This window comes from Grammomys surdaster, unplaced genomic scaffold (genome assembly GCF_004785775.1).
Source record: "Grammomys surdaster isolate TR1022 unplaced genomic scaffold, NIH_TR_1.0 279, whole genome shotgun sequence".
In the NCBI taxonomy this organism is placed as follows: domain Eukaryota; kingdom Metazoa; phylum Chordata; class Mammalia; order Rodentia; family Muridae; genus Grammomys; species Grammomys surdaster.
In genome coordinates, this window is record NW_021604720.1 from 9,276,096 (window position 1) to 9,301,732 (window position 25,637).

Consider the following 25,637-nt stretch of genomic DNA (forward strand, 5'->3'; position numbering starts at 1 on the left):
GATAGACCATGAGGATGGACCATGAAGATGGATTGTGAGGATGGACCATGAGCATGTGGCCAAAAGAAAACCACCCTGAGGACATACATAGAGCAGAACAAACAAAGCAAGTCAGTTGGCAAGTAACACAGGGCCTGTGGCTGGGATGTGGGCTAGAATAGCTCAGATTCTGCTTAGTTTAGGCTTACAGCTTATTAATAGAAATACATACCAGGTTTCTGTGTCTTTCATTTGGGAGCTATATGGGCTAGACCCCACCCCTAAAATTACTTGTATAAAATGTTATACAACAGGCCTCTATGTAGTGCTTATAACCTGTGAAATCCCCATTGTAGAACTAGTACAGTGCTGAAATGTCCTATCTAGTCTCAGAGAGATATGAATGTAACTACTCCACTTTGCCGAGATATTTCCAAAACTACTGTAGATGATATGCAGAGTATGGCTGTGCCCAATAATGCTTTATTTATGGATACAGAAATTTGAATTCCACATGATTTTTGTTATCATGAGTTTTCTTATTTTTTTCCTCAACTCTCCAAATTGGCTTAAATAAGAAAAAGAAACAAAACAACTACCTTCAGCTCACGTTTGACACAAAACAAGTGCTGGGCTAGACTTAGCCCAAGGGCGGCAGTTTGCTAATTCCTATTGTTAAGTGTAGATAAGGAAGCAAGACCTACCTTGCTGTGTTGAATAGATTACTAGTGGACTATTCAAAGCACAGAATCATACTGCTCTCTAATGAGGAACATAGAACAGAAATCTCTGGGGAATATTTTCTTACTAAACTAATACTTAATGTATTACAAAATGAAAATATTGTTGAAAAGCCTAGATATTACTGTATATAAAAACAGTGGACATATAAAAATAGATTTATATTATTAATTTAATTGCTTTAAGTTCATGAAGCCATGGTCAAATTAGTTATAAAAATTACTTTTAAACATGTATATGATTTGTTGCTATGATATGTTCAACAACAGAAACAGCTTATAAATTAATACATTTTGTACTAGCTATATGATACTAGCAAGTAGTGACTACCATGAACAATTTACGTGATGACTATTTGTGATGAAAGAAAAATCTTCAGAATAGCTCCAGGTACACTGGAGAAGTCAAAACACTTATGAGTGTGTGCGCGCATGTGCAGGCATGCGCACATGTGCAGGCATGCGCACGTGCACTTGTGTGCGAAGGCTAGATGGCAACCTGGCTTCACTCTTCTGCAGGCACTATCCACCTTATTTTGGAGACTGGAGCTTGCCCATTAGGCTTTACTGTCTGATGAGCAAACTCCAGGGTTCATCTGCTGCTGGGAAAGAAGTGTGTGCATGCATGCCTGCTATTTTCACATGAGTACTGGACCTCATGTACTCACCTTTGTGAAGCAAGCATTTTACTGACTCAGTTATCTTCCCAGTCCCCACACCATTTTGCAAAAATATCATTATTATTGAAGATTAAAAAACTATGTTATTCTGGAGCCCACCCCCACCTCCCACTGTTGCCTGTTTCCTTTCTTTCTGTTGGCCCTCAGGGCTTCAGCCCTTCCCTGGCCCACTCAAAACCAGAGCATGTTCCCCTCTTCCCCTCCCCACACCATCTCCTTTCCCTCCCAAATCCCTCCCTCCCCCTGTGATTGCATTCTTCTCCCTCTCAAGTGGGACTGAAGTGTCCTCACTTGGGCCCTTCAGTTTGTTGGCCTTTTTGAGTTTTTTGGACTGTATCTTGGGTACTCTGTACTTTTTTTTTTTTTTTTTTTTGGGCTAATATCCAAGACCCAACAAGCAGCTGAAAGAGTCAGATGCACCCAACCAATGAACAGAAGCTGCTGACCACTGTAGTTGAATTAGGGAAAAGCTGGAAGAAGCTGAGGAGGGCAACCCTGTAGGAGGACCAGCAATCTCAATTAACGTAGACCCCTGAGATCTCTCGAAAACTGGACCACCAACCAGGCAGCATACACCAGCTGATATGAGGCCCCCAGAACATATACAGTAGAGGACTGCCATATCTGTGTTCCGTCAGAGAAGACATTTCTAACCCTCAAGAGACTGGAGGCCCCAGGGAGTTTAGAGGTCTGGTGGGGTTGGGGGTGAAACAGTCAGAAAGTGGACAGGGAGGGGAATAAAATCTGGAGTATAAATAAATAAATAAATAAATAAAAGATTTTTTAAAAAATGATGTTATTTGTCATTACTATTCTACAAGCCATGTGTAGAGCAGTAAGATGCTTGGATTTTTAGGGAGGAATATGATATTTGCATGTACCATTGTATAACTAAAACAGAAAATATTCAATTTTCCTTACCTGACATGTCTGCAGAATCACCTATAATGATGAAAAAGTTTAAAAAAAAAAGATTATCTATAATAATATGGATAATAGCAGTAAATTTATAAAACACAGTCATAATTTTTAAATTATTTAAGCAATAAAATATCTTATAAAAAGCTAGGTTATTACACAGACCTGGGTGAGAAGACACTTACTTCCATTATTTACATATATTACACTCTATGAAGGACTTTTCATTCTTTCTCTGGGTGTATTTAATGAGCCATACATAATTAATCATAATATAATTAATCATAATAATTATGAAGTAATATAATATGAACCTTTTTTGGGTTTATAAAATTCACCGCTAAGTACACTTGGGAGGTTTGATGTATCTGTGCCTATAGGAAAGAATTGGGTCTGAGGAACATGGCAGAAAAGGTTATTAAATAACTCAAAAAGCAAAAGGGTTTCTTCACTGTAACTAAAGACTTTCTGAACGTGTTGTACTTCACTACCCTACCTTCTGAGACAAACAACTGCCATACCGGGTATTCATCTGTGCCACTTGCAAACATCACCACAGCTGGGCATGGTGACTGCTGCAGCTCTCATGGTGCAGCAGGGAGGGCCGTGAGACCTGAGTACTCAGCTGCTCGACACCACCCACTCTGCAACCAGGCCCTAACTGCACATGGCCTCATGGAGGGGCTACAGTATCCAGGCTGAGGGACACTAGGGGATGGGGTTCCATCTCTGCAACTATGGAAACGCCATCATCCCTGATAAAGACTGTCAGGTGTGGCCCCTAAAGGGCCTGTAGGAAACCCCTGACCGGCACTCTGTAAGTAATCCCAAGAGTGATCCCCCAAAGTAAACTTTGGTGAAATGGTACCTTGGTTTGTTTTTGGGACTCTAAGAGGAGGGACAAATGTTGTTTATGACTCCCCCAGTAAAGACTTTTAGAAGTAATATGCAAGAAAGAAAAATGTGTAAGTGTATGTTCATATTTATGGTAGAAAAGCCTAGGAGTAAAGCTTAAAGGAATGACAGTGTAGCAAGAAGAGAGTAGGGAAAGTTACAGCCCACTGAAGAGACATGACAGTTTTCTATGTCAACCAAGTCTTACACCCACCAGTATGAAACAGTAATTTCAAGGATAAGCTGATAACACAGCATATAGGTATCTTTATCAGGAATATGAGGAAAGGATTTGACTCTGCCATTTTTAGCTCTGAACATACTCTAATAATCACCAACTGGTAAAAAACTTGATCCTGTGTCACATGAAGAAGAGTTGATAGAATAGGGGGTGTTTGTCTTAGTAGTCAAACTTGTCCTTGGATAAGAGAATAGGTTACAGATAAAATCTACAGCATTACAATCTAAACCATCAGTTACCAGCAAAGATACAATTATCAAATTAACTATGTTGCAGCCTTTCATCGTGTGTGTGTGTGTGTGTGTGTGTGTGTGTGTGTGTGTGTGTGTGTGCATTCTTGTCAGAGCAACCTAAGACAGGCTCAGTCTTGTTAATGAGATAAAAATGGGAAGAGGCCGAGAGCCTTTGGAGCTGCTTGGCAAGAAGCTGACATGGGCCAAAGACAAGGAAATAGGCTGCTTGGCAGGAACATGTTATTGGCCAAGGACAAGGAACTATGCTTTAGGCAGGAATCTGACATTAGGCTATAACAAAGAAGTAATTTCAGGTAGGAATCTAAATCTTAGGCTAGAACAAAGAAGTAATCTCAGGCATGAACCTAATTTTTAGGCTAGACAAGGAAGTAGGCTTCAGACATAAAAATGACGTTAGGCTAGGACATGGAAGTTGGCTCAGATATTTTGGTCATCCTGATAAGCCCTTAGAAACAGTGATCACGGGAGTGTTCACGGAATTTTGTTTAGTGCCTTGCTTGTTCTTTGACTATTTGCGTTTATTGTCTTGCTTGTTCCTCAACCTAGAACTGACCTTAATACATGCATGTAATTAAAATGGTATAAAAGCAAAAAGGAGGAGGGGGATGGGATAGGAGGTTCTAGGGAGGGGAAATGGAGAAAAGGGATGACATCTGAAATGTAATAAATAAAATATCAAATAAAAATAAATAAGAAAGAAAAAAAAGAAAAAGGAAAGGGCTTGGAGCTTGACTAGCAGCCTAGGCTAGATGGCCAGTAAACTCCAAAGACTGACCCACTGGCCTACTTGCCCAGTGCTGTGACTACAAGTGTATGCCACCATGTCTGGCTTTTATGTTTTGTTTTGTTATAACATGGTTTTTGGAACTAAACTCAGGTCTTTATCAATATGCAGCAAGTATTTGCTGAGTTAACTCCCCAGTCCCCAAGTTTTTTGGGGGATTTTGTTTTGTTTGTACCTGGAAGGACTGGTATAAATTTGGAACTCACTGGAGCTTGGGGACATAAACAGACAGCTATAACCCACAGCACGTGGAAAGTGGAAGCACTTATGTGTGGCCGCCATGGAATGGATGTCCACGTTCCTCTAAAACTCCGATGATGTCATCTAATCTCAACCGTGGTGCTGGGTGTGAAACATTTGGGAATGATTAGGTCATGAAAGTGGACCCTCATAATGAAGATCAGATAAGAGTTGAGAGAAAAGAAGAAAGACAATATGGATATAACAAGGCGTCTGTAACCCAGGGAGGGGGCCTTCACCACAATCCAATCATGCTGACATCTTTAGCTTCCAATTTCCAAAACGGTGGGAAATGTGTTACTTGTTTCTCTTAAAGCACCTAGTCCAGGTTTAGTAGCCAGAATTGGCTAAGACATGTATCTCAGCACGGAATCCTCAAATTCCACCCATCGTCACCCAGGGAAAGCTAACTACCTCCTGGTCCTCCTTTATGAGTGCACATGCTGAGTGTACAATGTGCTACCAGACTGACAGACTCTGAGAAGATACTCAGGCAAGCCCAAAGGCAAGTTCAGAACCTTGTAATAGAGAATTGTGGGATTTCAAAGACTCAAGACATAGTCCAGCAGAGAGAAGGCTCCCCCTAGAAAGCAATCTCATTGCCCCATGCATATCTCACTGCTTTAGAATACAGCTGGGAGATATACAAAATGGTCCTTCTTAAAGAAAAACACCAGGACAAAGTCACTGAGAAAACAATTGTCTCCAAAGATGGAAGGTAAAGTCAAGGGAATGGGTGATTAGATTGTCTATGTGCCCAAGCACAAGGGTCAATGAGACAGAAATCACAAAGACACTGAGTTCCGTTCTATGTGAAAGGCCATTTTATAAGCAAGCTTTCTAAGGAAAAGTTAAATTACTTCATTAGGCATAAAGCTGTGGTGTTCAATCCTCCTGCCACTCACTCTCAAGTGTGAGGATTATAGGCTGAGCCATCAGGCTTGGTCCATAATCTATTCATGTAACAAGCTAGTGTCCCACACATGGCTGCAACCCCAGCTCTCAGTGAGGTGTACATAGGAAGATTGTTGGGGCTCATTGGCTTCCAGCCTAGCCAAGACAAGGCAAGTCCCAGGCTCTGAGAGAGATCTTTTCTCAAAGAAATAGATGCAAAGGATACAGAGTAGGAGAACACGCTTCTGGCCTCTCATCAACACACACACACACACACACACACAAATAAATAATAAACTATAGAATGATACATATACACGACAATATCATAGCAAAATCTATCACTTTGTAGATTGACTTGAAAAAAAATTTTTTTTTAAAAAGGAAACTCTACAGAAGGGAAAATACAAGGGCTTTATGTGGCATAGATATTGAACCAGACAAGACAGAGAAGAACAAATCCCTGACTAACAAACTTAGTATTTACATGGATAATTCAATGTAGATAGCAGAAAGCAAGTGAAGAGAGTGTAGCAATTGTGACTCACTGAGACCCAACAACCATTTCAGTAATGTTTATTACAAGTAGACTGGACTGCCCACATCTGGAGGACAGTTTCATGGTAATCTCTTGACTGTCAATCTAAAATACCTGCTCTCCTACTCATTGAGTCATGAGCTCTGAAGTTTTTGACAGAAGTTAAAAATAAATCACAGGTACATTTCAAACCATTAGTGAATATGATCAATACTAATGACAAACCAACACGTTAAAATGCAGTGTGAAACAGATCTTTCCTGAACAAGGGCTCTGTCCCCATTGGTCTAGTTAATTTCTTAGCTCCCCTTTTTATCCTTCCTCTGAGTTTTATATACTATTGGATGCAACCATTCAGCTGACCAGAAATCCCTGATAAGCTAAAGGTGGACTATTTGCACGATAGTTTGTATTTTTAATAGTCTAAGCAAACTCAGAAAACTGAAGTTAAGGAATAGAAAGCTACCTGGCAGCAAGTATAAGGTAATTGAGCTAGGTTCTGTATGCATACATGCATTCCAAGCAATACACAATACACTTATTTTTTTCCTAGGGTATGAAATTGTTAGAACAAAATAAATGTTTCAAACTATTTCTTTTTGAAATACAGAAACATACCTACTTGGCCAGTTGCCACTATGTTGATAAATTTGGGGTGCTGATTTACAGTGAGGCACAAAATATCATCATTATGCTCTTGATAAAAACTCTGAGTCCCTAAAAAAGAATATGAGAATTAACTTGGAAAAACTTTAAGATGCAACAGCCACATAACCTTACTTAGCACAATAAACTAATTTATTTGTTCATTCAAAATGTATTTTGTGCAATTATCATGTAAGTGATTACTATCAAAAGGATGACAATGAATCAGTAATCTTAAAGGGATAGAACTCTGAAAAAAATAAACCACAGACAAGCTGAAGATACCAAGTACCACAAGATACTGGCAAACAAAAGGCTGGGGTATACCTAACTGCACACTTAACTGTCGTCTGAGTGGACTGAGTGGACAGTCATGAAAGCCTGCAATATGGATGGAAAGGTAAGCAAGTACTAGAATTATCCAAGATTTTGAATCCTTGTCTGTAATCTTCCCTTTTTGGTTTTGCAAACAAAGATATATTAGGGTTACAGGAAAAACAAAAGTAAAATTTGCATTTATTATTCTGGGTGAAGTTCATTCATATTTTACATTTATCTTGTAAGCAGTGTATTTTGATCAGAAAGCTAATGCGGCTCCTCTAGCAGTTCTGACGGCAGTGGAGACCCTTCGAAGGTTCCACCAGCAGTCCTGAAGATGATAACAAAACTGTAAATAAAACAGCAAGTAAGCACCTCTGGGGGAATTGAAATCAGGACAGCAGGCTGGATATATATTAGAGAGGCACATACACAGCAGGTTTGCCACAACCTCAACAATTATATTAACACAACTAAACTACTTACACATTCTCAAAGCCTATGGGTGAGGTGGTACACACCTGCAAGCCCTAGGGGCAGGTGGATCTCTATGAGTTTGAGAGTGAATGAGCCTGGGGATCTCCAGAGATGGAAAGAGAAGGAGACAATGAGTTTGAGGGCAGCCTGGGCTACACAATGAGTACCAGGCCAGACTGAACAATATAAGGACTGTGTCCAAAGAAATAAAATCAAGCAGATAAATCTTCTCAAATTAGAACATGTTTTGTGTTTTCCTGGGCTGAGGCTCCAGTGAGAGAAACAAACAGCTAATTATGGGCTGCTGATTAAACTGGTAGGAAACAGGCTAGCAGAGACTCTTAGGGACTCTGAATATTGCAATGTATCCCCAAGCTAGTAAGAAACACTCAAAACCAAAGCAGGGCCTCCTCTTCTCAATCCTCCCTCTGAAACTCATCTCAAATCTCAGAAACCTAAGAATAAACATGAGTGTCACGTGTCTGTCCATTTAGTTCCTTCTTGGCTGTCCTATTTTACTTTTGCCCATTCTCTCAAAGGATACAGAAAATCTCAATGAAAGAGGATTGATTTTCTTAGTATTTTCAAAAACGCAAAATATTAAGAGGCAAACTGCTGTTGTTTTATTGTGACCCTGGTGAATCTTTGACTTTAGCAATCTGAAGCACAGAGACCATATTACAGTTAGCATTGACCAAGGGACAGGAATTCCAACTCATACAATCTGTCTGCTCAATATACACTCAGAGGGAAACCAGAAGTGTTTGAACTGGGTAACATCTGTTGCTACTTCTAACTGTAGGCATTATGAAGTTTATAATTACATATAATAAAGCAAAATTACCACTCTAGCTCACCACAGTGGTCATCACCTGATGCCAAGAAGTATTTTCTCACCTTCTTAGATTATACATAGGATAATCAGTACAGCCACAGGCCAGTGCCTTCTTAGTACTCTTAGCTTTCCACAGCTTCAGGAAAGTCACCTAGTTTACTTCCACTGCAGCTACGACTTGTCTAACAAGCCACTCTGCCACTTTCAAAGACAGTTATCCCAAACCATCTATTCTCATGCTAAAGGTGTTGGAAAAGAAAGTCTTAATTATACAATCATCTTCTTCCTTATAAGACATATTTTTAAATACAGTGAGCCTTCAATCCTATTAGAGCCCTGTGGAGACTTAGCATTATGAAATATTCTTTTGCTGGGTCATACTCTCTTAATACTAAAATATTACAGGGCATAGTAGCACAGGACTCAGGAAGCTGGGACAGAAAAATAGCTGGGCTACACAGATAGTTTTAACCTTGACTATATAATAATGTTATCTCAAAACAGACAGAAACAACTATAATACTAAATATTTTTATTTTAGATTATTTCTCTTATACATTTAAAATAGTATTTGTTATTCTGATTGCCCTTCAGAACATACAAATATTTCATCTTTTAAAAACAGTATTTGAAGCTAGGTGTTGTGGTATATACTTTTAACTCCAGCAGAGACAGGCAAATCTCTATGAGTTTGAGTTAGAGGCCAACCTAGTCTACATAGGAAGTTCCAGGCTAGCCAAAGCTACATAGTGGGACCCTACCCTAAAACGCCCCAAAATTCCAGGTCTACATAATGAGACACTGTCCTCAAAACAAACAAAACCCTCAAAAATTAAATAAAATAAGTAAAACTACTATTCATAGTTTTAACAAATAATTTTAAGCTGCTAAATAAAAAGTTCTAAATTAAAAAGAGGGTGTGTACAGAGAATTAAGATGACCTACCTGTGGCAACATTGTGTAGAATCCCAACAGAAGCAGTGTGATAAACTATATCATCTCCATCATTTAAGTAGTGCACATTGTTCCTGCAGTCTCTGCCCCGATAGCCAAAAGCAAGCTCCAACACAAGGTCCTGCAACAAGGTAACAACGCACATCACAGCCTGCCTCAGCCTAAATGTGATACACAGAGTATGAGTAGTTTCTGACAAAGAAGAATGTGCTTTAGGTACTTTATAAACTTCGAACCCAAAATTAAGCTAGCTATTTAAATGTTTCATTAGTCTTTCATGATTTCATAAAAACACACACATACATACGTATAAAAACACACAATATACACATGTATGTGTATACATTTTTTGCATACTTTATCTTCCCCCATTACCCCCTTACTACCCTCCCCTTCCTCCCACTGAACCTCTTCCCCAAAAGTCCCCTCCTACTTTCCTATCTTTTGGTGCCCCATTGTCTTTGATTGCTGCTGTGTGTATGTGCATGGGTAGTGGTTATTTACTCATGAAAGGGTGACTTTCCAGGAGTTGCACCCCTGAGGAATATGATTTCATTGCACCCCCCCCCAACTGCTGTACACAGCTCCTCAGGGAGAGGGGCCTCTGAGCACCTTCCCAATTGATAGTGGAGTGTTGGTGGGCCTAACCTTATGCAGGTAACCACCACTGTGTGACCTCATGGGTGCAACAACCATTAGACATATTTTTTATGTAAAATGCCTTCAGCAATGCAAACACACATTCCATATTTTTCAATAAAAACTTATAGGAAGGAGAAGGGACTCACAAGGTCATCTCATTCCAGGAGAATATTTAGGTTTCCATGTGTTAAACATTGACACATTTCTTAAGTCCAAAGGAATGTTGCAGTTTGTAGTCACTGTTAGTCTAAGTGCTTGGTCTACATACTTCAGATAAATTATGTCCAAATTAGAGACTCATGAGAAACCAAAGTGGTTTCTGACAAATAGCGGTTAAAGTTCCAACAGAGAATCCTACAGGTAGAAGTATTCACTTTCATTGCCTTTTGAGTGTTGGGAGAGAGCTACAACTGTTATTCCCTCTTATAGATGTAATCTTTCTCATGCTGGACCTAGCATAGTTTGCTTGTTTGCTGCTGATGGCAGCATTATGAAATGCCTGTAAAAAGGTCTGTTGATTTAAGAGATAAGGAGAAACAATCTCCATATATTAAATGTATCATATGAGGTAAAAAGTTCCTGAAATAGTACCTTAACTCTTTAACTTATAAAATCAACTTACTAAGTATAAGACGCCACCAAGGTGTCTTGCTTCCCTAGGCCATAAGCCATTCATATACAATTACATTCTTCAAGATACAGATCAATCCGGGTCATTATTTATGCAACAGTAAAGGATTCATTTGAAATTAAGAGATGCAGAAGATATCAATCCAAATTTAAAACTTGAGTAAGAATTAAGCAGCCAACTTCTACAACCAACCAGGCAAAGATAATTTAATATACCTGGTTTCATGAAAATTAATGGCAAATCTTGAAGGTTTATAAAAAAGGAAGCCCGGGAATATTGGGAAATTCGTTTTCCTTACCTCTATTGGTCTCTTCTTCTTGCCAACATTATTTGACTGAAGTTTCTCAGGCTGTGGTGGGGCCCTACTCACTGGAGGCCTGGAACAGACGGGTGGGAAAGCAGAAAGGCAGATCACACTGAGTCTCCCAACCTTGTCCCCCAGAAATGTCCCCCTCCCCAAAGGGATCTCACTCTCATTCTACTAGACTCTGCTCTCTCTATATCTTTATAAACTTCTAATGCAGAAAGAAACATTTTTATTCATTTTTACCTTTAATATCTTTGGTCTATGTCTCATAATATAAATAACATAGCATACGAATAGGCAAGAATGTTACTTTGATACACTCAAAACATTTCTGGATGGGTGCATCATCATGAAAGCCTGAATTACTGTTCTACAGCATCCCTTATGACTCATAAGGCAGATATATAAAACATTCTGACAGAGAATGGATATAATTTTTATGAACTTTCTACACTGTTGGTAACATAATTCACACAAGTTCACATTTATATGTCCCTCCATGCTCCTCCACTCCTTGCCCTTTACTAGTCCCCTGCCTGAATTCCCTCCTGGTGACTAATGGCATAAACATCAGAAAGGTATTCAGGAAGACATTTTATAGTCATAAAGCCCAACGAAGGTCATTACCACAACTACTGTCCTCACCCCTAATCTGTTTATGGAATATTTATCACCTTTCCCTACATAATGGCTCTTAAATCAAGCCCTCCCCTATTTGCTTGGGTTCTACTAAAATGTTCCCTATTCCAACAGGGCACAGATTCGAATTCTTAATTGTGAAGGCATTTTGATAAAACCTTTAATTTCTAAAAGCCACTTACTAGTCCATCTCAACCATTATTCAAATATTTTATAATCTGAACATTGAATCTAAATCATGCATTAACTTCTCTCTAAAATTTAAATATTCAATTTATAACAAAATTAGAAATTATACTCATTAATTTTATAAAAACTTAAAGCACTTAATAATTTATTAAAGCCATATAAATAGATTACAAAATTACTGTCAAATTACATATTTGTGAAGCTAAAAGAAGTATTGCATCTTTTAAAAGAATTTTTTTTTTTTTTGGTTTTTCGAGACAGGGTTTCTCTGTGTAGCCCTGGCTGTCCTGGAACTCACTCTGTAGATCAGGCTGGCCTCAGAAATCCGCCTGTCTCTGCCTCCCAAGTGCTGGGATTAAAGGCGTGCGTCACCACTGCCTGGCTTAAAAGATATTTAATTGTGTGTGTGCGTGTGTGTGTGTGCACATATGCATGTATTGATACATGTCTGAGTATATGTATGTGCATCACATGCATATAGGAGCCCATAGAGGTCAGAAGAGATGTCAGATGTCCTGGAACTAGAATTAAGGATGGTTTTGGGTACTGAATGCAGCCAGTTCTCTGCAAGAACAGCTAGTGCTCTTAACCACTGAGGCATCTCTCCAGTCCCAGTTCTGTATATTGAATGTGCATTATAAATAAATGCAGAATGTTGGAGATCTGGCCTGGAGGTAGCACGGTGGCCTAGCACAAGCAAAGCATACATTTCATCCTGGATACTGTAAAACAGTGTTAAATAAACGTATATATTCATACAGAGCATGAAATAGTATGAGCAAGACTGACTGGTGTCATAAAAATATCAAGAACATGTAGGTTTCCAAGTTATTACATAAATTTAAAGTTCAAACCTTCATTATTTTTGAATGTCTATAAATAAAAACAGAATTAAATTTATATTTAACATTTAAGAATATTTCTACCAGGAGTAATTCAAAGATGATAGAAAACCTGATTTTTCTTCCAAGCAAATGTTGTTGGAAAACTTTATTTGAATTGTAAGTATCTGATAGCTTTAATTCTAATTCCACTAGCAAGCTTTATCTATATAATTGTATGTAACAGTTAAGCATATTTTAGTTTTTTTTTTTAAAGATTTATTTATTTATTATATATGAATACACTGTAGCTGTCTTCAGACACACCAGAAGAGGGCATCAGATCTCATTACAGATGGTTGTGAGCCACCATGTGGTTGCTGGGATTTGAACTCAGGACCTCTGGAAGAGGAGGTCAGTTCTCTTAACCTCTGAGCCATCTCTCCAGCCCCCTATTTTAGTTTTTATAAGGATTATTTCCATAAATTGTATTACTGCGTAAAATGGAAATATTTGACTTGTAAAACTATACAATTTGGATACATAAAATTTTAGTAATTGAGTGACTTATGTAAGCCAAATAATTAAGATGCCATTCCTTCAGAGGGAGGAATAGTAGAAACGGAGGTAAAGAACAATCACCATTGTTCATTAGTGGCAAATAGGAGAGATGATAAAAGCACAAAATTCAGTCTTATAAATGTAGCAAAGAGAGGGTTACCTGGATCCTCTTCTCAGCAGCAAAGGAAAAAGAAGAGGGATTATAACATATATTTGAATTTAAAACATTATAATTATCTCTCATAATAAAATATTGTTAGGTTTAGCACGGATAAACTATATTTCATACATTAAAGGCTTGTTCTTAGTTTATTACTATATATAAGAAAAGCTTAAATTATTCTATTAATGGCATAGAAATCAGAAGATAAAAAAGGAAGACATGAGAATTCAGAATGCTCTGTGATGAACATTCAAGTGTCAACATTTAGAGTGTCATTCAAGCAAAATATTTAATCTTATCTTTGTTCTTAAGAAAGGAAGGAGGGCCGGGCGGTGGTGGCACACGCCTTTAACCCCAGCATTTGGGAGGCAGAGGCAGGCGGATTTCTGAGTTCGAGGCCAGCCTGGTCTACAGAGTGAGTTCCAGGACAGCCAGGGCTACACAGAGAAACCCTGTCTCAAAAAACAAAAAAAAAAAAGGAAAGAAAGAAAGGAAGAGAGACCCTTAGCCAGGTATCACTGGGGCTGCTTTTAAGGAAGCTATCTAATTGAGACCACCATTCAGATTTAAGAAGATTCTCCAGGTACCAACTCAAACAGACTTGGACATTCAGGACAAGTTTGAGACTTGGCTACCAAAGAATTATTGTTAAAAAGAGAAATGCTAACTGAGTGTGGTGGTGCTCATCTATCATGCCAGCACTCTCTGGGAAGCTGAGGCAAGAGGATTGCTGTGAGCTCAAGGATAGCCTAAGCAACAATATTAGTACCAGAGCATCCAGAGCCACAGAGCAAAACTCTGTCTCCAAAGAAAACCATCTCTTACTCCTATCACAAAAGGAGCAGTTCCCCGAACAAAGCTTGGCAGGTGACTAAAATCCCAGCATTTGGGCAGCAGAGAAGGGAACGTGAATGTCATCCAGCTCTGGCTATACTTTCTGTCTCAGAACACCCAAATAAAATGAAATAAAACCACAGGAGTCTGAGGATGCAGCTGTTTAGGAATACTTGGCTATCTCTCGAGGCCTGGATTCAGACCCAGGGGCAGGAGGAGGGTGATGGCAAAGAAATCACTAACAGAACTGAACAGGCTCACAGATGTCCCATCACACTTTCCTGGCAGATGGTCATCCAAGCACAGGGCACTCGCACTTGTGACAGCAACTATATCTCTACTTAGCTTCATGTTTTCTAAACCAGTGATTCCTAAATAACTTAGTGTTCTCAGAAGCAGCCTTCCAACTTCGCCTCACTCTGTACTTTCTGCTACAGTACTCCTGTAACACAGAGCTCAGTACTAAACATGGTACTCTACATACGGGCCTAGGACTGGACGCTTCATGTCTGTTAAGTTCATGGGAGATAATGTGAGCCTCTTCAGAGATTAAAGCCACACTCTGGACTCATCTTTGCATATTTTATTCTACTGAAAATGCATAATGAATCTCCCAGATGATTTCTGCTGTCGAACCACTGAAGAGTAGCAACTGGACATCTGAACGATCTAGCCTCAAATGCACTTCTCGTCCTTATCACCCATCACTTCTCTAGAATCGTGATCTTTTCCTACTTCTAAAATCGACTGTTTCTATGCTGTCTCCTTTAGAATTGCTCTGAAGACACTTTCATCTCACTGAAGATAGCTGCAAGCCAGAACTCCAACTGACTTTCTTATCCACGTAATATTGTTAAAGGTACCATACTTAACCTATTTTAATATTTTTAACTGAATGAGTATATTAAACTTTAAAAAAGAACTTATGTTTATTAACTTCATAATCTTCTCAGTCCAAGAAAAGTCATTCGTAAAACTAATCTGAAATGAAAGCCTACTTTCAAAATAACAACCACTTTCCATTTTCTAATTAGTTTTGGCAAGTGCAACTAAATGTTTTATAGAAAACGTTACTGCCTTGACATAAGGATCAAAATAGAATACTAAACATTTTTACAAAATATGTTCCTTAATAAAACACTTACCTTACTACCCCCTGTCTTTGAGCGGAAGAGAAGTAGGAACAATAGGAAATTGATGGTGAGTCCATATGACAATGAGTGAGCAGAATAAAATATCAAAAGAATGCTAAGAAAACACAACATTTTAAATTTTGTAACAGATTTTGGATATTTTACTTAAAATACTAGAAATCTTATTAAAAATCAACTACCTTAGATACAAAATATTTGCTATAAAATATTTATTAAAAAAGAAAGTCATATCACTATTAAAATCATTTAGAAAAACAATCACATAGTATTAACTAAATATAATAGTAATCAATTGTCATCAGAAATATTTTCTATAAAGTAGGTGACTTGATGCTTATGTGCTCATGAAGTAACTAACATTTAATGGCTAACTTTAAAATATGAGACAAGTATTTAAACAAGTAAAGCATACTTTAAGTTATGTATTCAAAACTGGCAAAGGAAGTAACTATCTCCTTTTCCTTTATCATTTCTGTGACAATGAGGACTCTTCTGAGCTACACTGACGACTTCTGTCTCAGCATTTTCAAAAGAATTTAGCAGGACTGATGTCAACTACAGAAAATGAGAATGAAATGCAAAATTAATTAACTGATTGATCAATTCAGAATAATTCTGAGAAGTTAGCTGTAAAAAGTCCAAACTAGGGCTGGGCCTGGTGGCTTACACCTGTAGTACCAGATACAGACACAGAGGCAGAAAGCGTGCACGTGAGGAAAGCCATGAACACAGTGAGTTCCAGGCCTGATTAGGCCACAAAGTCAGACCTCGTCTCAAGAAAACTAACAGCAATGGTGACAGTGATGACAGCATTAAACAGTCCTCCAAAAGAGGAAACATTTTCCCTGCACACCACTTGGATTGCTTCACTGATAAAGAGGAAATCCGCTTTACTGTGACAAAATGATGGCTTCTAAAGTAAAGTCAGGCCACAGAACAAGCTGGCCTGAAGAATGATGGAACTTCTTTGAAAAATATCAATATAACTTATGAAAGAGATTATGGTATTTTTTACTTTTCATTGCTTTGGAGCTAGAATTTCCCTTAAATAATACTACTAATAATTAGTACCTTCTAGCAAGCTGCCTCACTGAGCACATGAAGCAGAAAGGAGCCACAGTCCCTGGCAACACTGCAGCAGTAAGTCCTCAGAGTGCCTGTCCATCTCCTTATTAGACCCATGTTTCACTTTTTGTTTGCTTGTTTTGCTCTTCCATCAAATACAAAGTTCTTATAATAAAGTTTCCCTCGTCATAGCCTTCTCCAGAAGTCACTGCTGTCCTACCCACAACCACCTCTCTGTTTCTCATTGTTTCTGGATACCGTCTTATTATTTCAACCTCTTCATATGTGGAGTCTACGCCACAGGCTTATCTTGTTCTGTTTGTGATTCTGAGGATGTGGCCCAGGGCCATACACATGCTGGCAAGTGCTCTATCACCAGGCTACAGCCCTGAACCCCTAATGTCTCTTCACTGTTCTCCATCCTTCACTAGGAAAGCATTAGGTCAAACTCTCTTCTCAACACAGACATTACTAAAAACTTCTCAGTTGGGCTGGTGAAGAGCCCATGTGCTCACCTTTCAGCCACGAGGACCCAAGTTCAATCTTTAGAACCCATTTAAAAAAAAAAAAAAGATGAAAAGATGGATGCTCCTGAGAAACAAGATCCAATAGACAAGGTCTGACTGACCTCCACAGCCACACTCATGCACACATGTACACATGTACTTGTATGCGTGCACAGGAACACACATATAAGTTTTCTGTTCATAAAGTTGCTCTGAATATGTTGCTTCTACATCAAGAACAGTAATTTCCATTACAGACAGGCTACACGTCCACCTGCCTTTTTGGAAAGGATTTTTAAACAACAGCAACCTCTTCATGGAGGATACGCAGACAGGGTTTTTCAAGATGAGTCACATCTTTCCCTCTTCCTCAGTCTATCACACATACTTATGAAAGTCTGAAAATAAAATTGATCCAGCCACAGTAGCTTTATGTATTGATGCAACATTCCCTGAACTCCTTGTAAAGATAGTGTCAACACCCAAAATACTTAAGGACAATTTCTAACAGTGGCTTACAACCACATAAACCAATGCTGCTATTAACTTCTATAGAAAATCCATTTAGATAAATTCAAAATGTTATGTCAGTATCTTTTTCCTCATCAAACTTTAAATTTTATTATTACCTTTCATCAACTGATGGCTCTTTCTGTTGCAAATGAGGCTTGACTCCAAACATTGGGCGAATATTAGTTGATAAGGCTCTGATGGTGTAGCTAATTTCATTCTCTCTTGTAACATCGCTGTCATAGCCTGTCATTAGGATATACATGTTATTAAATGATAAGGTGATCAATTATATTCTTATAAATTCATCTTTCAACAATATTAGATAAATTGTTAAGGGCACATTACTAAATATGCAACTAGAAAAATTAATGAGAAGAATAATATGTAATGATATCTACTAATGATCACTAATTGTACATTTCTGCTAGCTACAAATGAGTTTAATTATCTCCTTTTTACTAAAAATACTATATGGGGCTGGAGAGATGGCTCAGCGGTTAAGAGCACAGACAGCTCTTCTAGAGATCCTGAGTTCAATTCCCAGCAACCACATGGTGGCTTACAACCATCTGTAGTGAAATCTTATACCCTCTTCTGGTGTGTCTGAGGAGAGCAATGGTGTACTCATATACATAAAATAAATAAATAAAAAATCTTAAAAGAAATACTATATACATAAGTGTACACATACATTAGTACATACCCTCAACTGTTAAGCTTGAATGGTTAAATTATTCCTCCATCCTGTGTTTTTATAATTACTGATATTACTGGCACATTAAGAAAATCAAAATTATCTTAAAGTATAAAGCTCAACAATATAAAAGCTTTTAATTGTACTTACTTAAAATATGATTGGCTGTTTTATAGATCATGAATATATAAGTCATCAAGACATCCCAGTCATGAGTCACAAAAACAATTCTGCTGTAAAACTGACCCAAACACTAATCACACAAGTGTTCAAACCCGATTAGTATTTTTAACTTCCGAAGTTTGACTCAGTGGAGCTACTTTTTCTGTATTTTGTTAAAGTGTTTTTAGATGAAATACCTCCATCCTCTTCAGAATCTATATCAGACTCTTCACTGTCACAGTACTTCTTTTCCCGATGGCTCTCCACTTCATTTGTCCATACCATTAAGGACATATCTGCTCCTCCCAGGGTAACCAGCATGCTGTCATCGTAAGTCCAGCGAACATTTGTGACGTGTGTGCTGTGAGCCACGTACTTCTTAAACTTTCCAAATTTTCCCTAAAGATAAAGTGAGTCCAAACATTCTTTCTCAATTCTAGTTTTGACACTTTTATTTTTTTTTGTTTTTTTATTTTTTTATTTTGTTTGTTTTTGTTTTTTGTTTTTTTCGAGACAGGGTTTCTCTGTACATCCCTGGCTGTCCTGGAACTCACACTGTAGACCAGGCTGGCCTCGAACTCAGAAATCCGCCTGCCTCTGCCTCCCAAGTGCTGGGATTAAAGGCGTGCGCCACCACCGCCCAGCGACACTTTTATTTTTAAAGTCTGAGATAGATACATAATACATACAATAAGTACACACATACAATTATATTTTACTTCAATTCACTTGTGCTTTCTTTGGTAAATACTACATACACATAGTATATACATAGTCAGTCTCTCTCTCCCCACCCTTCCCTTTCTCCTTTCTCTTCCTCTCTTTTATCTTTTAGTGTTTCATATCTGGTAGACAGGCAATAGGCACTGTACTGTAGAACTACATTCTCCAGAACTGAAATACTTTTTTTAAATATCAAAGGAACTGTAAGCTATATACCCTGGAAAGTTTAGTTGTGCAAGCAAATTTGAGATCAATAAACTCTAAGTAGGTTTTAAGTAAACATCTTTTCAAAGTTGTTTCTCATATAACAAAGTATAGGGCTCAGGGAGATGGTTCAGCATGTCAAGGTCCTTGCTATAAAGCTGAATGATTTGAGTGTGATCTCTAGAAGCCATACTGGAGGAGAGGACCAACTTCAGCAAGTGTCCTCTGACCTCAATGTGCCATGGCATATAGTGCTCACACACATACATACATGTGTGCACACACACACACACACCCACACACAAATAAATAAAGAAAAAAATGAGTGAATTCTCTTCTGGGGAGACAATCAAAATTAGGGGTCTCATGCAAAGGTTGAGTAGAAAAAAGTATACCACTAAGCCTGAGTTTAATTCTCAGAACACTTGGTGGAAGAAGAGATCTGATTCTCTCAAGTTGTCCTCTGGCCTCCACATGTATGTAGGCTATTAGGCACATATGCTTCTCCCCACAAATAAATATAATAAAGACCTGTTGTTGTTGTTAAGGAGGAGGAATCTGTTCTCAAGGCACAGAGTTTCTCTAAGATTGTATGGTTCTTGCTATAGGGACCTCACTCCTTCCCCCCTTCTCCTATTAGCGACAAACAGGCTAGGTAAGTTCCATACTTACTATAAACTGAAACCCCTGGGCCTAGGATATTTTCTTGAGTGGCTGAGTTCCTAGTAAGAAGTTTAAAACCTATGTTTTCATTTCAATGAGTATCTGGAGATGCTAACAAGGGCAGCTGAGGCCACCACGAGCTCCATACCATGATATTAACTCAGCACCCCACTTCAACTTCTGTTCATGTCCATAGTGATGCCAGAGTACAATATGTAACTTAGTTTACGACAATTAGAAAGTCAATGCACTTATACTACATACACGTTTTACTTTTGTAGGAAGCAGAAGCCTAATGTTTTACAATAGTGTGAATAAAGGTCAATAAATTGAATAATCAACAACACAGACTAGAGAGAGGTTATATAACAGTGAAAAGAATCTGTAGATCTGATTTCAGAAAAAAACAAATCACATTAAATCAGTGTTACTTAATTTCATAGGTATTTAACTGTTTATCATTTATCGCATTCTTTTCTGATATAAACCCTACATCTATAAAGCTTATATTGACTCTTATGGTATATAGTAATGTTGTGGATGGCCCTGGTGCTGCCTGTATTTTGATGTTAATTCTGCTTTCCCAGGAGAGGCTGTCTGGAATGAGGAATGAATCACATACTTAGGTGACTTCTTGTGAACCTTCTCCCAAATGAATAAAGGAACAAATCACTGGGTGAATAGGCGGGACTTCCGGATGGAGGACTAGAGGAAGCAGGAGAGAGTGAGGAGTTTTTTAGACGGTGATAGCGTGAGGACAAGATGTAGGTAATAGTGTCTCCCGGTTTCCATGGCTGATCCGCCAGGATCTGCCACCGGAGAACTTAGATTTAATATGGCCTACAAGACTAGGATTCTAGTTGTTGCACTCAGTGATCTGAGTTATCATTGTTTCTGAACTAAGTTTATGTGGTGTTTTTCTTCACACGGCTGCTCGATTGGGTTCTAGAGAGAAAGGTACGGCAGAAGGCATGGCTTTGCCAGATGTGCACCACACAGGCTGTGGGAGTTTTGAAGCATGGGGCTGGCATGGTAGTGACCCGCCAGTGGGGACTTAGCGAGCTGGGAGGAGAGATTCTGGAGCTCTGAGTCAGAGCCTGCATGAGATAAGAACTGGCCATCGAGACCACTGGGGCTGAGAGTAGCTGAGCACAGCACAGGAACTTGCCGTTCTTTTTCAATATTTCCCACAACACAGTAAATTTATATTTATGCTTATAATTAATTATAAAATTATATTGATAAAAGGAATGCTGAGGGAGGGATATTTATTTATTTAATAATGAAAAACATTGTATAATATAACATGTAAACCAAGGCACAGTTTAGTAAACTATAATGCTTAAATTTTAGATAAAGCTATATGATGCCAAGAATAGGGAATACAATTCCAAACCTCTGGCAATATAACATTACACACTATCTATACATTATTATTACTAAAGCAGTGAAATTTATATTCCCTCCACCATTTTCCTTTATAGTATCATTAAATAAGTTCAAGAGAAACACATACTTTAGCTGGGTATCGGAACAGCTTCACGAATCCCAAGTCATCCCCTGTGGCTAGGACCATTTTGTCACTGGTGAGGCAAGAGGCGGTTACATCTGTGACTTCTCCAATTATTGGCCAAATTCCCTCACAACATAAACCAAGTACACTTGTCCATGTTGCCCAACTAATTTTTTCCACCTAAAAATATTAAGAAAACTGCTTAAGATTCTAACATTTAATATGCCAAGTCTAAATATTTTTCTATCACAGTAAAAGTGAAGATTTAACAGAAAAACTGCTAAATCCTTAGCTGTTTTTACAGTTTCCCAGCCCCATTGCCTGCAGAGAATTTTAGCATAATATTATTTAGGACAGGCTTACTATATACATACTGTTTGTCCTAGCTGCTGAGCACTCAGTGATAAGTCAAACTGCTTCTTCTCACAGATTACCCCAAAACAAAACTTACTGTGTGTCTAAGTCTCTGTTTTTCAATCTACAAATTAAGACATCTGATAGCCCCTTTATTAAGACGCCTGATAGCCCCTTTATTAAGCCTCTTCCATGTTATACTTGCTGAGCATCTTTTCCTAGATCATACCAACTAAAAATTATCAGGCATAAGACTGAGAATAATTTTCTTTCCTTCCTCTCTTCCCCCTCCTCTACCCCCTTCTCCCATCCCCGCACACACCTGCCAGAACCAGCCATCTTAGGTATACAGTCAGTCTTCAAAAGACGCATACACTTGATACCACAAAGGAGATGGTATGTCCTGTTTACCAGGGAACGCTTCTTGTCCTTTTAGGACAGCAATTCAAGTACAGCTAAGTATATAGGTTTTTAAATTCCTTTTATTTTATTTTCTGAGATAGAGTCTCACTATGTAATCCCTGACTAGCCTAGAACTCACTACATAGACCAGGCTGGCTTTGAACTCATAGAGATCCAGTTGCTAGAATTAAAGGCCTACACCATCAGGCCAAGATTCCTTCTTTTTAAAAGTATCTCTTTTCTTTACCCATCTATTTCTCTATCTGGCACAGTAAAATAAACTTGCCCAAAGAACTATTCAAATCCTGTGAGACTGAATGATCATCACACACAGATGAGTGATGGGAAGGAGGGCTCAGTCTTCCAGCCACTGTCAATCACATAAACACCACAGCAAGCATCCCCATCTTCGTACCTCCACACTGGGGATGGTTTGTTTTCTCCCTCTGGGAGCTTCAAAGAATAGCTGTTCTTTAGCACCAGTGTTGACCTGTAAAAGCTTTCCTGAAGAGAAAATTTAAAAATTACAGGCATATTAAAGACATGTGAATACAAATATCATCACTCTTAACTATAATTCCCAAAAAGAAAACAAAACATAACATGTGATAAAAATCTCACAGGATGATTGGAACTTGTGTAATTCCCTAGGGAGAGCTGGAATGTTCTAGTCTAGACACAAATTATCCTGGGCTAGCTTTAATCCCCTAAATTGTGATTTACTATTCATCTCTGCATGAGACCTAGCATGCTTGTTACTACTAATTAGGTAAATCCTTTTAGGATAGTCAGAGTCCTAGTTTCCTCCAACTCAAAGAATAAGAATGTAAGCAGACAGCATCTGAGGCCTAAAACATGGATTCCCTCTGCATAGCCTGCCTACCTGATCTATACATTAATGTACTTTTTTTCATGAAAATTTTCTTTCTCTTCTTATCATAACCACAGCTTCCCTTCCCTCCATATCTTCCAGTCCTTCCACCCCACCCCCACTTCCTCTTCCCTTTTGCTTCATCACTCCTCCACCATTTCTCATCAGAAATGGCAGACCCTCCCATGGACATCACCCAGCCACGGCAGATCAAGCTGCAGCAAGACTAGCACCTCCTCTCCTATTAAAGCTAGACAATCTAGTAGGAGGAAAGGGGCCCAAAGGCAGGCAACAGAGTCGGGGACAGCCCCTGCTCCCACTGTTAGGAGGTCCACATGAAGACCAAGCTGCCCAACTGTAACACGTGTGCAGAAGGCCTAGGTCGGTCCCATAAAGGCTCCCTGGTTGGCAGTGAATGCCTTTAAATCCATACACCTATAGACACTTGATTTTTGACAAAGAAGCCAAAATTATACAGTGGAAAAAAAAGAAAGCATCTTCAATAAGTGGTACTGGTCTAATCAATGTACCTTTGAAATGTCTTGATTTACAATTTTCCTTGTTTTACGATCATGAAAACATCCTGTAACTTATTAGCTGGGAACATGGTATTTGGGGTAACCCGGGTCTGTGCTCCCAGGCCATGGTCACTAATATTTGGCTCCAGAATAAGCTGAACTTTACTCCCTATGAAGTGATAGCTATATTTTTGCATGGATATTTGTGTTTTGTTTTCATTTTTTGCAGGAAAGCTCAAGTTTAAGGCCTATATTTTGAGCAATTCAAGAGACTGAGATAGGGCAGAAGACTCATAAGTTCAAGGACTTCCTGGACTGCAGAGTGAATTCTGCAAACCTGTGGATTTAGAGAGACCCTGTCTAAAAGTGAAAAATAAGAAATGGGCAACATGGACATAACTCAGTGGTAAGAACACTTGCATGGCATGTACAAAACCCTAGGCCAGCTTCCTCTATACTGAATATATCAACATCACTGCATTCTCTTAATCCCTATTTAATTAAAAAATTTCATTCATAAAAGGCTTATTTTTATATAGGTAGATATATTAGTTGGTGTTCACACTGAAAAGAACCTTCAAACATTTTTTGTTGTGAAAATTACTTGAAATTTAAGGATATTTGAGAAACCTTAACATATAATATGAAATTTAAAAAATTTAAAATATCTTTTAAAGTGAGGGTATTTAAAATATTTAACATTTGTCAAAAATTTTCAAACATTGTTATGTGCTGTGCATTCTGCAAAGTACTTATTAAATACTATGCCATAAAATGACATTTTTAAGACAAATACATAGTATATTAAATAACAGGAGAAGTGATTTCGAAATCTTTACATTTCTATTTCCAAATTTGAAATGTGTGAAGTTTATCTGACAAAATTATCAGGACATTGTGGCTAAATTTCTTTGTTGTATAAAATTTAGATTACTTTACAGTTAACATTGCATCACCATCTATACTCTGAAAGTCTGAACTTATACAGTGTCCACCTTGAGCTGAATCCCATCTGCTGCTCTGCAGAGCTGTGCTAGAGCCTGCGCGGTTCTCACCAGCATCTTACCTCTGCTGTCCCAGTCAATGTGGGTGACGTAGCTGGTTGCTCCTTTGCAAACCCCCACTCGTTTACTACTCAGCACGTTGTATATATCAACGAAGCTGTCATGGGATGCCACAGCTAGGTATTTCCCAGAACCTACAACAGAAACATCTGTCTACATCTCCTACCTCAGGAAGGAGTTTTTGACTCTGCAACTAGAGGTAACTTAGTATTTTTTGAGAGAAGTCTTAAGTGTCTCATAAGCTATACTATAGTTGATATCAAATGATATTTCCTCAAGAACATTAATAACAAAGTGAAGTACATTTCTTAGTGTAACACATTATATCAGTAGACAGTAAAATTTAAAGAGCCATGTATGACCCAATTTTGATATAATCAATCCTTCTCCCCAAAATCCTGCTAAATGTAGAGGAAAAATGGACCAAAATCAACATAAGAAATGTTTGTCTTATCATTAGTAATTCTTACATTGTAGTGGGCTCTGTAGTAGACAATGAATCAAAAAAATTTATGACATAAAACTTCTGTACTTTCAAAAGCATTTCTACATAAAAAAATAGTTATTTGGCCCCTTATATTTACAAACATGAAAACTAAAGTTCACCTACAGTACCCTGACCCAAGTCATTTGGAAAATTAGTGGTGTACAGGTGAAGATTAAACAGACATCTGCACTTGGCACGTTCAGAGCCTTTACACCTCATCTGCTGCCCAATCCAGAAGTCAAACCTTGAGGCTGGAGAGATGGCCAATGGAAAGAGCGCTTGCTATATGAACAAAAGGTCTGATGTTTGGATCCTCATACCCATGTAAAAAGCTGGGCACGGCTACACCCTGTGACCCCCAACACGGCTGGGGATAGAGACAGGATTGTTGAGCTTGCTGGCTAGCCTGGCTTCAGGTTCAGTGAGAGACCTTGTCTCAAAAGAGTAAGATGGATGATGACTGAGCAGAACACCAACTGTCCTCTGAGTTACACACACACATATCACACACTGAAATCTCAGTCTCTCTCTCTCTCTCTCTCTCTCTCTCTCTCTCTCTCTCTCTC

At 38.4% G+C, this 25,637-nt stretch overlaps 1 protein-coding gene across 1 annotated transcript in view; it reads right to left on the reverse strand.

Moving 5' to 3' along the window:
• Positions 1–25,637, reverse strand: part of Eml5 (EMAP like 5) — a 122,485-nt gene that overhangs the window by 24,771 nt on the left and 72,077 nt on the right. Inside the window, exons 23-32 of the mRNA XM_028777286.1 lie at positions 24,587–24,718; positions 22,547–22,635; positions 21,379–21,555; positions 18,470–18,671; positions 17,533–17,659; positions 15,324–15,338; positions 10,963–11,041; positions 9,383–9,512; positions 6,781–6,879; positions 2,321–2,341 (exon numbers count right to left, since the gene is read on the reverse strand). Of these exons, the coding sequence (XP_028633119.1) occupies positions 2,321–2,341; positions 6,781–6,879; positions 9,383–9,512; positions 10,963–11,041; positions 15,324–15,338; positions 17,533–17,659; positions 18,470–18,671; positions 21,379–21,555; positions 22,547–22,635; positions 24,587–24,718 (1,071 nt within the window). The remainder of the gene's footprint in view (positions 1–2,320; positions 2,342–6,780; positions 6,880–9,382; positions 9,513–10,962; positions 11,042–15,323; positions 15,339–17,532; positions 17,660–18,469; positions 18,672–21,378; positions 21,556–22,546; positions 22,636–24,586; positions 24,719–25,637) is intronic.